At 45.3% G+C, this 13,352-nt stretch overlaps 4 protein-coding genes across 4 annotated transcripts; 2 read left to right on the forward strand and 2 right to left on the reverse strand.

Moving 5' to 3' along the window:
• Positions 1 to 1,047: 1,047 nt before the first annotated feature.
• N7479_000280 (uncharacterized protein) lies at positions 1,048 to 2,541 on the reverse strand (the record flags this gene model as incomplete). Its single annotated transcript, XM_057247978.1, has 6 exons — positions 1,048 to 1,367; positions 1,445 to 1,549; positions 1,600 to 1,675; positions 1,714 to 2,058; positions 2,127 to 2,167; positions 2,484 to 2,541. The coding sequence occupies 6 exons, from the start codon at positions 2,539 to 2,541 to the stop codon at positions 1,048 to 1,050; spliced, it is 945 nt and encodes a 314-aa protein (XP_057112410.1).
• A 2,068-nt stretch (positions 2,542 to 4,609) lies between these two features.
• N7479_000281 (SDR family oxidoreductase) lies at positions 4,610 to 6,088 on the forward strand (the record flags this gene model as incomplete). The annotated part of the gene is made up of 4 exons (XM_057247979.1): positions 4,610 to 4,889; positions 4,956 to 5,095; positions 5,143 to 5,332; positions 5,418 to 6,088. The coding sequence occupies 4 exons, from the start codon at positions 4,610 to 4,612 to the stop codon at positions 6,086 to 6,088; spliced, it is 1,281 nt and encodes a 426-aa protein (XP_057112411.1).
• An 849-nt stretch (positions 6,089 to 6,937) lies between these two features.
• On the forward strand, positions 6,938 to 8,149 carry N7479_000282 (uncharacterized protein; the record flags this gene model as incomplete). Its single annotated transcript, XM_057247980.1, has 2 exons — positions 6,938 to 7,052; positions 7,170 to 8,149. The coding sequence occupies 2 exons, from the start codon at positions 6,938 to 6,940 to the stop codon at positions 8,147 to 8,149; spliced, it is 1,095 nt and encodes a 364-aa protein (XP_057112412.1).
• A 2,214-nt stretch (positions 8,150 to 10,363) lies between these two features.
• Positions 10,364 to 11,570, reverse strand: N7479_000283 (Zn(II)2Cys6 transcription factor domain-containing protein; the record flags this gene model as incomplete). The annotated part of the gene is made up of 3 exons (XM_057247981.1): positions 10,364 to 11,162; positions 11,230 to 11,327; positions 11,379 to 11,570. 3 exons carry the CDS (start codon positions 11,568 to 11,570, stop codon positions 10,364 to 10,366), a joined length of 1,089 nt encoding a protein of 362 aa, XP_057112413.1.
• Between the last annotated feature and the right edge of the window lie 1,782 nt (positions 11,571 to 13,352).

Here is a 13,352-nt window from a genome sequence, read left to right on the forward strand (position 1 = left end):
GACCGCAAAACCCATACACAAGAAATATATATAACAAATGAATGCAACGGAGTGCACCTTCCGCCTTCCATCTCTCCCTCCCTCTCTATCTTCCCCCCTCCAGTCGCAATTGATGGTGTATCGTTCATAGCCAGTTGCTTGGTATGTTTGTCGACTTTTGGCTGAGCTTCTCGTCCCCCAGCTTCGTTTTCCTCATTGACTAATACCATTAGCCTTCCACACCTAGATGCATTGGCGCAAGGCCCGTCGGTTCGTCATCGTCGTTTTCCCCCGCGAGCACCACATATTGAAACTGTTATTGAAGACCTGTTTGGTGCATAAGGTTGCCCCCGCAGCTGATAGCCTGCGGGCTCGATACGATCTTGTCGTAATCCACGTCCTCGACTCCCTCTTTGTCAGATTGTTTCCACATTTTCGTGCGAAGGCCGGTGTACAACGGACATTGCGTAAGGACACACCTCGGCGTCTCTGAACCTGCATCGCAACTGCATTGGCCTGTTTCCGATGAGTTTATTTTGAACAAGAAGCGACGAAGCCCGATTCTCAAGGGTAGCTGGGATCGTGTGGAGCTTGCATAGCCTCTTTATACAGCAAGCCACATATTGGTTCAATTTGAACAAGTCCGAAGACGAAAAGAGAGAAAAGGCGGCAAAGGCGCCGGAGGATTCTCACACTGAGCACGAAGTCAACAAAAACATGCAATTACTAAGGGAAGACATAAAAGCCCTTACAAGCACAATTAACGCCATGAAAAAGACAAATTCAAAGGCCGAGAGCGAAATTTCTGCGCTTAAACGGGCAAATTATAAGGCTGCGTGCGAAGTCACTGCGCTGAATCGCACCCCTCTCGAGAAGAACGGATCTCCAGAGGGGGCTGTGAGATGGCGAGAAACAGGTGAAAGAAATGCTGGTATATCCCATTGAACAAGACCATATATTGTTAAACACAGAGTTCTATTATCATCCATCCATTCATCTATAATATCCTACAGACTATTTTATACAAACAAAATTAATGTACGCCTTTTTTTAAACCAATTATAACTTTTAGAACCCCCCATCATACTTATTTCTGCGCATGTGGTTCTCCGTTGGATCGGATGGCCCTACTTCCGTATGCAAATCGGTTCTCAGCATGATTCCCCCATTGGGCACAATGGCCTCCTGGCTTCCAGTAGAAATGGTAGTGTCATTTTTATCATGACCTAACCAGCTCTGCTTGCGATCTGGAATACGTTGTAGTGGTTGATCTCGGTGAGAGGGGCTATAGGTCTGGTATCTTTGGCCGCCATAGTAACTCCCGAAAAGACGAGGGGCGTAAGTCTTAATGAGCACCGAGAAAGAAGGCGCAGACCCGCAACAGATGGCTGGAATATTGAGCATCATCATCAGCTAAGATTCGATACCAGGATTTTTGTTCAGTATATCGTCGAGAGCTACTCACCAACATAAATCTCGATACTGCACCAATTAAGGGAATCAGCAAGCTCATAGTACTGCTCTTTGGTACCTGACAGCATTTTGACATAGGCATATCGCACGCAACCGGCTGGAAACAATTAGTATCTCTTGGATTAAACCGTATTCGATGACTCTTACCGGCAAGAGCGAAAATTCCAAGTCCAAAAACTCCTGTGAGAGCGATCTTTTTGCGCTGTAGACCGTAAGCGGCTTTCTGATAAAGTTGGATAGATATTCTTTTTTGAAACGAACCAATGGAATTTGCACTTTCCATAACATAGGAATCGGCGTTAGGTAGACTAGGATATCCGTCACAATATTGAGAACACCATTGGCTTCATAAAATGTTTGCTGGGATGTAGCTGACATGCAGTTCCCGGGGACAGTCCCAGTTAGGTCCCAGAACTTGGCAGGTGGGAAACAGGAAAATGCGAGAACCAAGGCACTCGCAATTGACAATCCCAACACCACAAATGTCAGGGCATATACCGCCCATTTCATGTATCCGTGTTGATCGAGACGGAGATAGAACCAGAGTAAGGAGAGCTTGACAAACATGATTCCGATTACATACAGCAGCCGAGTCGAGTAGATGGACTAAAGGTGATGAATGACTGTCAGACAATTTGATCCAAAATAAATATCCACATAACTATTAATATTACCTTTAGCATTGGCACATAGTCTTCATCAGCGATCTCGCCGACTGTATGGGCAAGGAATTAGTATTGGCTTGCTGTAGGCTGACTTCGAATCATAGGAGTAAAACGCACGATGCTTTCCAGTTCCGTAGTACGCCGCTAAATTCACATTAGTGGCTATTCAATAAAAGTAGGATCGTAGTCATACCTATCATTGAGGCAATGGACAAACCAAAAGTAAAGATCTGCCGCAAATTTATTCGTCAATAACGCCCATGCAAATGAGTGACGTTCACTTCACTTACAGTGCCCACAACCATCAAAACTTCAAAGCAGTTTGTTAACCCCCTATGCTCGATAAAACATGATAAAAAAACATACCATCATCAATTCCAACAGCTCGAATAATTTTCATTCGCACAAACAATCGTATAGCCATGACGATTGAAATGAAAACTATAAAGCTTATTCCAACGCCAAAGACTGAAGCTTGTCGGGTCCCTGAGTCAATACCCGCACGCTGTAATATGACAGATGGCAAAAGGAAATCCATATTCTTTAGTGGGTAGAATAAAACTGAAACTGGGACTTCACGGTCAGGAGATTGCTAGGTAGAAACTCGAGATCATTCATTGAAAAGATGGTGCCATGAAGAGCCGCACAGCTTTCTAGCCTTCTTATAACTAACTTGCTCCTTTTTTCTTACCAAGCAAATCCACAACCATTGCTGATCCTTCAAGCCAGTGTGTTAAAGTACAAGAAAATGATCGGTTCGACGAGGCAAACCGTAGTAGTTTTAGAATGGTCTTGGCGGAGCTATGTACCTATTAGACCGGAATGGTTGATATCTCCTATTAGAAGCGATCGACGGTATTAGATCCTATGTAATTATGTTACCGTATCTAGCTTCGCTCAAAACTCAGATTTTGAGCATTTTATATCAATAGGAACACGTTGAGAAGACCTGATCTATGCAGCATTAAGCTGAACCATCAATTGGTCAATGTCTGGTTTGCATACTACCGAGTCTTTTATCTCCCAATGTGCAGTCGGATATTTCTGGTTATTCGTCTCTCTTGTGCCTACGATCACTTTCTATTTTTTCATTAGTACGCGATATAGCCCCCAAAAGCTATGAGCCATGCCGAATCTCCACAACAGATAAAACGGACAAAAGTACGAAGTAGGGCCAACAAGTAAAACACCCACTGAAGGTGATTCGAACTCGGGCTTTACACTAAGTCTACTCCGTACTAGACTGTTTACTGCCAGCCTGGAGTGGAGCCCTATGTCCACATATTATCCATTCCGATCCCTGGAATACCATATCATTGTGATACTATACTCCGTACAATATGTTGTATACGAAGTACGAAGTACCCACCAAGGATCCTTCTCTTGTACGAAAATGGATAGATCCCCGTTATAAGGATAATTCCCGTCCGGAAGTTAATTCGCTTCTCCCCGAGACACTAATAAAAAACCACAACGATTCAGAAGTCAAGTCTATGCGGGCCATTCCAACTCAATTGAATAATTTACTACATATCCCTTTCCAAGCCTTCCAAAATTTGAAATGCTCAAGTAATAGCGCAAAGGTGCTTGGCCTTGAGGACATATCCGAATTCCGAAGTCCGAAATTTCCACTTCCACTAGGATTTACAGAGACACTGCAACCATTTAAGTGGGGTATGCAGAGTAGCAAATTATTCAGTCTATAATTTTTACTCCTATTCATACCATTAAGGACTAAGTTGAAAAATCCTGAGAACATGGGGGCCACTAGTTGTGCCACCCGAGCCTTGCTCCATAAATGAAGATTGCGGGAGCGGCCCCAAGGGCGGGACACTCTACGGCTCCAGCCATGATCAACTTAATTGTGTTAATATGAACTGGCACCTCCTTTTTTTCGAATCTTGTATCAAAGCACGACCGTCAAACTATCGATCAACTTTGGAACGGAGTTGTCACTCGGCCCCCAACCCGTTGGAGACGGCTTCAACGACGATCATTCTCATTTATTGGGCTAGCGTTGCTTCTTCCTTCGCGTATTTTATAGCCCGGTTCCTTAGCCGAATCCTGCCGCCGTTGCAGCGGAAATTGGACGCGTATCACCTAGAAATTACTTTGTATATTTCGAGCTAATTCCACGATAATGGCTCAAAAATGACAGGCCGAGGATGGTAAAAAAAAGTACTCTCGCCCAGTAAAATTGATAGAAGAGGTGGGTCTTGTCGAAGTTAGTTAGCTTAGCGATAATAAACAAAGCGGTTGTCCTTCAAATAATAATGGTACCGGGGGGTGATTCACAGCCTTGGAGGCCCCATGTGGGCCTAGCACGCGGAATATGTATCTCTATAGAATAGGAGTTTGATGATGCTGGGCACATTTAGGCCCCACAAGACCACATGAAATGGAGTTCAGAACTCCTACTTCAGGGGGCAATATCACTTGTGCTGGTTCATTTTCACTTTCTCCTTCATATTCACTCAAATCCAATCCTCATAATGACTGATGGGAAGAAAGTAGCACTGGTCTTCGGTGCCAGTGGGATCTCCGGATGGGCCGTGACCAAGAACTTACTGTCCTATCCAACTGATACCACGTTTGATCGAGTTATTGGTTTAATGTATCGCCAACGGACCATTGCTGAGAGCGGCCTACCTCAAGACCCCCGACTGGAGCTGTACTCAGGAGTGGATCTCCGTACGGACCTTGAAACTGTGAAAAAGCAGATGCAGGAACGCATTCCAGACCTAGATCAAGTTACCCACGTGTACTATCTCGGTATGTGATACAATATGCATCGGGCATTAAGTCGGCCCACTAAAGCACAATTCTCACCAACAATAGCATACTCCAATGCTACCGCATACACCGAAAATGTGATGGGTATCAAGGATATCAATAAGGGCATGACATATAACGCTGTCCACGCAGCTGATACTCTCTGCTCGCGGCTTCAATTTTTTGTTCTCCAGACTGGAACTAATGTAAGATCCCTCTTTTGATCTGACCTAACGTATCCTAACTTCAATAGAACTATGGGGTTGCAGTGTTCCAGTACATGGACAAGATTGAGATCAACCCTCCTCTAAGGGAAGATAATCCACGAATTCCATCGCCTTACGGCGATGAAATCTTCTACTACGATCAAGTTGATTTGATCAAGGAGGCTGCTGAAGGCAAATCATGGAAATGGTGCGAAGTTCGGCCTGACCAAATCATTGGTGAGTCACCCCTTACCTTACCTTTACCTTTAATTTTAGTCCAATGGCCATAGATATATCTTTCTTACCTTGAAATGTCATTTAGGATTTGTTCCTAATGTGAGTGGTATGACCTTCATTGAGCCATTGGCTCTATACCTCGCTCTCTATCGATTCGTCAACGGCCCAGGTGCAAGCGTCACCTTCCCCGGTACAAAGACCAATTTTACCTACACGTTTACAGACTCATCTCAGGATATGATTTCAAAATCCGAAATTTACCTGTCTGTGGTCCAGCCGGATCAGGCTAACGGAGAAGCCTTCAACATCGCCGACACTGATGTGCCGGGACCGTGGACCGTCAAATGGCCGATTTTAGCTGAATACTTCGGCCTCAAGGGAACAGGCCCAGGCAAAAGAGGCTGGGAAAATCTCGAAGAGTGGTGGACTGAGCATCAAGATGATTACCGACGGATGTGCAAAACCTACTCTCTCGAGCCCCGTCAGGTTCCTCCTTCATCGTGGATTTTCCTCAAGACTGGCTTTACGCTGCTTGACCGCAATCGGGAGATGTGTCTTGACAAGATTCGAGGCGTAGGGTTCAAAGAAGAGATCCCTGTTGGTGCAGGTCATATCATCGCCCTCGAGCGAATCGCGGAGGCCAAGTTGATTCCGTCTCGACATGCGCTATCCACCTCCCTATTGTTGCAGTCAGAGTCGTCCAAAATCATGGACAAATCTCCTGTCATGGAAATGGCAAGTAATGTAGTCCATTGAGACAACTTTGACGTTAGAAACTGTCAGAGATGCAAGGAGTGTACTGGTGTACTTTTGTAGTAACCTTCGGGGGCTTTGACACAGATGGAGCAAGAATGTGGAGCGATAATACCATATCATTATATACAACTGATGCCGAGAAAGCATTTTAACGTTGAATTTTGAAAATCACTAGAAATACATTTATGAGATTTATGGAGGTTGTCGCCATTCATAGTTCACGCTCCGACATCCATATAATATACCGTTGCATATGAAAACTAGCAACCGACCAACATGAGGTACCTTGTGCAGCTTAAGAAATTGCTATCCCTTGGCTTTTTCCCCTACGTGGCAACCACAAAACCGACTGCCTCTGGGTGGAATGGCGATGCCTTATTGAGACCTTGGTGCATCTTATTCTCTGGTTGGATGAACGTGGAGCTCTCGCAGTTGTGGTTTAATTGTCAGTTTGTGCGCTTGCTCTGGGCTAGGTAAAATTAGATTGACAGGGCTCAAATCTATTTTTTGTCCTGCTATAATGCTTGGCAGTATATCCATCACCTGGATTGTTGATTATCTCTGTAACGCGCAAATTTCGGCCCCGAAAACTGACTTGTTGAAAGAAGCAAGATTTGCGTAGATCAGTGATCCAGGCGTATCGGATAACCAGCAATCAATACTCATCAGCCTAGTTTCTAATGGGTGTTTCGAATCTATGATTAGTCTACGCGCCCTTGGCGAGCCAGCAACAATAATTGGGGCTATGTTTAGTCTTCTCTCTTTCCTCATTCCCATGCGTTATATAGAAGATAAAAGCAGCTTTTAGGCCACAGCAACTTATTATATGTACGACCAACATTCTAGCCTATGACCCAAACTATTCGATCTGGAAATAACGACTGTATCGTCTTGAAAAATGAGTCTCGATTCTGGATTATGCGAGCCGAAGGATTTTGGCGATCCCGACGTGACTGGATTTGGGGTAAATTCCCTGATTCAATTAGATAGTCCAAGCCTGGTAGTTGAGACTGACCTGTATCGAAGGTGCTCATTTCCTTTAGAGTGTCTATTCTAATGATGTTAGGCACTGTTATAACAGGCTATGTCAAAGGACTCCTGCGTGAGGACCGGTACAACGCAATTGATACTATGATTCTCGATACATTCCATCGTGCCCTTGGAGGGGGAAAAAGGATCCAAAAGACAAACAATATCGACCGCATCAAACATTTCGAAAATTTTGTCTTGACAATGAGCGACCAACAATTGGTAACGGGATTTGCGCTTGTGATTGCCGCACAATTGATTCGCTACGGTGTTGCAGACCTGGACAAGACAATATCCGCCTATTCATACTGTATGGCTGTCAACTTGGCCCTATTTTCGTGCGTCACGCACCTTTCGTCAATGACAGTTCTAAGAAGCCATTATGACAGTAACAAACGGCTGAGAGATATTAAGACCGTTCTCATGGTTGCATCCGTTGCTCTCCTGGTACCCCAGCTTGTAGCTGGCCAAATCTTAGCGACAAATTCAACACTGCGTTGTTCTCTGGATCAATTGGGAGGTGATACTGGGCTGCATTGGTACGATGATACTTATTCGAAAATGGTCTTCTTTTCAACCCTATCTATGATTGGCATTCTCGTCGGTGGTTACCTGCGAAGGATTCTGGAGCTCTATATTCCAATGTTTAGTGACTCGCCCGAGGCATGGGTAGCAGAAATTTGTGCGAGCAAATTTTCATGGCTGAGTAAACACGACATAAAGATGTTTAATGTTGTTGCCAATCTCGACCGTTTCGCTGAAGCGATGTCGCTCTTAGCGGGGCGAAATGGTATAAGAGATTATTTTACGATGGTTAGCATCATAGCAGGGGAATTGAGAAGTTCATTCTTTGCAGAAATTGTTTGGTTCTTGTTCTACTCCACCTTTGCACTTTGCGAGGTTTGCTTCTTCATTGTTTGGGGAGGGGACTCGGAGTCTTCCATTAGCTTTACACCGCAATTTGGGCAGATTCTCCCTCTCGGCATGCTCGTCCTTCCGGTCCTTTCAGCCGTTGAGGCTTACAGAAGTTAGTTTGCATACACATTGATCTACATAGATCAATATCACTTACTCACTGACGAGATGAGGGTTAGAATTGGAGAATAAGGAGGCAGATTTGAAACGACCCCAAATGCATGGTTCCCACAGCAGCTGTCAATGTTGTCTTCAAAGAAATGCGCTCTTGGATCAAAACCCGGGACACCGTACCAACGGGTCTTCTTCCACTGCTATCCCGTCTCAATCAGATGGTACTACCGAGAAGGTAAGTCAATATATCTCTTTGTTCCCGAAGTACTGGCTTAGGGCATAGTCCCCAGGATTTTGCGATTGAGTATTAACCATGCATTTTCCCGCCAGCACAGGAAGACTATATCTGGGGCTCTCTCAATCTATACCGAGTTTGCCTTCGGCGGCAGAGGGCAGGTACGCTTGTTGTTACTTGCTTCATGATGGCCATCTACACTAGTGTAGTTCTGTTCGCGGCAGTTGTCTTCACCGGCATTTTATTCGAGACTGATGGGTTGGAGGACGAATTGTTTTGGCTTGGATATTGGATGACAACCCTTTTTTTTGTTCTATTCCTTGCTGGCTTGCTTTTTTCTATACTGAGCACCGTTTTATCGGTTTCAAGGTGGCGGTATAGTGCACCAACTGTTTCCAATGGAAGATCTAGCTAGACCCGGGAGTATATGGGATACGCATTCAAACAGCATATCTGTGATTCACTCGTAATGTTTTTCTCTGAGTTAGCACTGAACTGTGAATCTCCGTGTATATGAGGGAATATTAATAAGGGCGGATTGGGCTCAGGGCAAGTATCAAAACACTTATCACGTAGCAAGGGTTATTTCTCACCCTGTTAGTACTTACTTTAACACCCAAGAAATGACAAAAAAGATGTAACATAATTACGCCAAGCATGATAGGGAAATAGCATGATACAGCATCAAACCAGCCAAGCCTGGAGTAGTATGTATTTTACATGCAATGCCCTATATTATTCCCTGTCCTATATCACACTACATCGCCAATTCCTAGACGTATACACCAGTAAGCAATAATCTACATCCCCATAAATCTCAGTACTTCTACCAAAGTACATAAACCAGGGTACACAAACAATCCTAGCAACGACCAAAGCGCATGTCCTCAAGTCTCACAAACAACCCTCCCCCATGCACCCCACCATCCCCACCCGAACAGGCAACAGGACACACGCACTTTCTATGATCTACGATCCGATCTTACTTGATCTGCACGCTCCTAACCCTTTTTAGACCTCTGCTGCGGCAGCTTTCTTTGTATTTCTTCTCTGGGTTGATGCTGGAAGCTTCTGTGTCAGGTCATGCATGTATTGTACCACTGTATAACCCGGTGCGAGATCCAGATGTGGTGTTAGGCGGTCTCCGGGGTTTCTTGTGTTAGCTTTCGTTGGGGTTGGATTGTAGGTCAGCTGGGATGGGATGGGATGTTATCGTGTATCGTACACAGAGTACTCTGTAATTTGCTTTTCATCGGGACTTGGCTTGTTCTGGCGCTGGTCGCTGGTATTGTCGGGATATAATCATGGCTGGGAAGTAAGACTGACCTTCTTTCAAGTCAGAGAATGAATTTTTCATCGCGGGATGGATATGAAGGTAATGTATGATGATAACATACTTAATCTATATCTCATTGTAAGTAACCCTAACCCGGGTCTACCCAAAGCATAATGCTAGCCCTATGAAGAACAAGAAAAGGCCAGAGGTATGAGAACTAGTACCTGAATTGGTAGGGCGATACTCTTTCAAACTAGATACCAGAATCGAAAGGAAATCCAAATCCAAATCCAAGACCAACACTGACGATCCAAAGAAAGACCTGGCTGAACCCGAGAAGTAAAAGCGAGAAAGAAAAAAAGCGACTGGTCAAGAAGGATTAGGGCTCAATGTGCCAGACATCTTCCGATCTTGTAATCCTGGGTGGATGTCGTGCTCCATGCTCCGGTGGTGTTCAAATTCAGATAAGGGGGGTATAGAAAGACGAAAATCCAAAAAGAGGGTTGGAGCGGAATGTGAGTCGTAACGACGATTTGAAAAGAAAAAGCAAAATAGTAAGACGAAGTATAAATAAGAAGTGAACCTGAAAGAAGCTGGTCAACAGCTTATGCTAGAACCCCAAACCGAAAAAGCAAAAAAGACCATGTATCTCCAAAAAGAAAAGAGAGAAACACTCCATCATATCATGCCAAAACCAGAAGGAGATTTACCCTGAAGGAAAATTCCAACCAGGCGTGAACCCAGGATAAAACGCCGTGTCGTGCGTCTGGAAATGGAAATCACCCATCATCTCCGCTGAGATATTCCCAGTAAGATGGTGGGAATGCGCATGAGACTCTGCCATCAGACCAGGCGGTAATCTCGCCAGCACGGGCTTGACATCCTGCTGTGGAGTGCCTGGATCACAACATCCATCCAGCACATACGGGAACGGCGGCTCGTGGTGCGTATGTTGAGGATGATGCGGCAGCCCAGAAGGGGCAGATGCCATATCAACATGGGGCGCAATATCAGGGCCCATGTCCGACGCACTCATGGACGACCGCTGCTGCAGCGCCATTAGGTCATGGTACCCTGCGTCTGGGTAGCTGTAGCTCGTCTGGTGGGTGGGCTGGAGATCCCATTGCCAGCTTGCGGTAGTCGTTGGGCGGCTGGGCACGGATACGGGTGTTTGGATTGGGCATGGAGGGCGAGAGAGGGTCGGAGAGGGCTCTGGGGGTGTTGTTGGCTCTGGCGAGGGCTCTGCTGTGACACTGCATTCTGTAGATGTTGATAGCAGTCGTAGGTAGCGCAGATCCTCTGAGTCTTCGTCTGGCTCGTCTGCGTTTTCTTCGGCTTGTTTGATTAGCCCTAGACGGTCGAGGATTGCGTGCGTTAGGGGGTGTCCGTCTGGGGCTTCTGCGAGTGGTTCGCCTGGAAAGCCTTCGTTGTTGATGCAGGATTTATAGAGTTTCTGAAGGGCTTTTACGACGAGGGAATGGTGGGATTCGAGCATTTCGACAAATCTGTGTGTAGTATGTCTATGAGCCTTTTGAGGATATGTAAGGCTTGGGATCCTGTGTATTCACTCACCCTCGAGAGTATACTTTTGTCTGAGTGGCCTTTCTTTCACGGAATAGACACGGGTGGTTGTATACCGAGCAGCGGTTGCAAGGCTGTTTTCCATCACACTGATATGGGTTAGTCAAATCAGGATTCCCATGCTATATCAAGCGACATACTTTGGTTTTCTTCACTCGACAGCGATCACAGGCCTTCAAAACATGCTTACGCTTGACCCGGAAGACACGCTGGTCGCGCTTGTCCTCGCCAACCCGGGCCCGATGATCTAGTTCCGACAATGAAGCCACAGCCGCAAAGTCATCAATGCTATGTGGGAAGCCCTTGGGGCGAAGCTTTGGCTGCCACGACATAGTGGATTGTATCATATTCGAAACTCCACCAGAAATTAAGCAAGGGAGGTGGATATTGCAATGCAAGAGTAAAGAAGGGTGGAGAAAGAGAAAAAGAAGAGAGAGCAATATTTCAAGTCAGGAGAGAGACAGAGAGAGAGCTTTGTCCAGCAAAGTGAAAAAGAAAAACAGAAGAAAAAAAGAAAAGAATCGAGCAGGTGGGGTGGATGATAATGAAATGGACTTTTTCAGCCGCCAGGGCCAAGCGTTGATATCATGATTATCAAAGGGGGAGAAGGTGCTCCCCCGCAGAGAAGCCGACCGTGACGTGGAGAGATTGTTCAAAGCGTTCGAGGGTGACGAGAGTGACATGTGGTTGATCCTAGTGTAGGCCATGTAGGCACGTAGACACTTAGGCGACTGTTTAGGTACCTAGGGATCAGTACAATGACACGGTCCGAGCCGTGAATCCGTGAATTCGGCAGATCACCCTAGTCATTGGGCAGGAAAGATCAGAAAGAGGATCAAGCCCAGGGATGGTAACGTTCTTGTCACACGATTTTCCCCTCTTCGAATGCTGACACTGCACGTCAGAGAATTACCCCCCCAAGACACCGAAACACACGTGCCTGGAGATTGGGAAAGGTCAAATCCGAGATTTTCTGATGAGACAGTGTCCAATCATTTAGTCAATCTGCAGTCAAGGGGGTCAATGCTTGATAAAAATAAAAAAGCACGGTGAAAAATGAACATAGACATCCTTGCCTGCTGCACCGAAACGTGGTACAATATGATATGCTAGAATATGTAGACAATTAAACTTGTCTGGTGCCTCACTCTCTCAGCCTCTGAACAAATTGTTAAAGGAGTTAGAGGAGATAGAGCAGTTAAAAAGAGAAGACAATAGCCCTGTACTTCACAAAGCGGGGTTGATGATATTGCCCTCTCCTATTAGGGCTCTCTCCTATTCCCCTTTCTATTTTTGGAGACAATCTTTCTTTCTCTTATAATTCTTTCGTACAATATTACCCTGGTACTGCCTGCATTCTCGCACAGAATCAGAGTGCGCAATCGTTGTATAAGAAAAGCAGCCCCAATCCGAACAGTTGTCTAGGCTAGATCTTTGCATTGATCAACTTCCTTTTTCTATTTACATGACATCGTGTACTAACTTTCAGTGTGGCAGTGTAAGTATTTGTGAGATATGTATACTATATACGCTACCAAGGCAGCACAGTGTTCATCTCAAGCTGCAATACCATACAGTGTGTCACTGATCTACGGAGTACACTTGACTGTACATGTCTCTTCCTTTTCCCCCATCCCTCATATCCTCTGAACAGAACCTGAACAAAACTTCGATCCTGAATCCCAGGTTTGCCACCGAGGTTGTCTAGACCGGTGGAATACAATAAAAATCCATGGAGCTGTGCAATGGATCGATATTGGTTTGTCGAGTACTCCGTACATGGACTATCTCAAGGTCTCTCAGCTGCGAGACAGGGAACAGGGAACAACAGAGAGACACGCACACAGTGTGTTCTTTCTCCCCGATCCCACAGAAACAAGATATGGAACGATTCCCATGTAATATTGGCCACGTTGTGTACATGGAATGAACTATGGACTATTGATTGCTGTATGCATATTTTCAAAAGCAAAAAAAAAGCAGACATACAAAACTCGCCCTATGGAAGGGCTTGATGAAAGCACCTGCATTCAACATGCAGTCCGCTCGTTCACCGACAGATTCCAATTCCAATTCCAAGTAGAGACCACGAGGCTGTAAGATTCATCTGCTTC

The sequence above is a fragment of the Penicillium vulpinum genome (assembly GCF_028829585.1).
Source record: "Penicillium vulpinum strain IBT 29486 chromosome Unknown utg000001l_segment0_segment0, whole genome shotgun sequence".
NCBI lineage: Eukaryota > Fungi > Ascomycota > Eurotiomycetes > Eurotiales > Aspergillaceae > Penicillium > Penicillium vulpinum.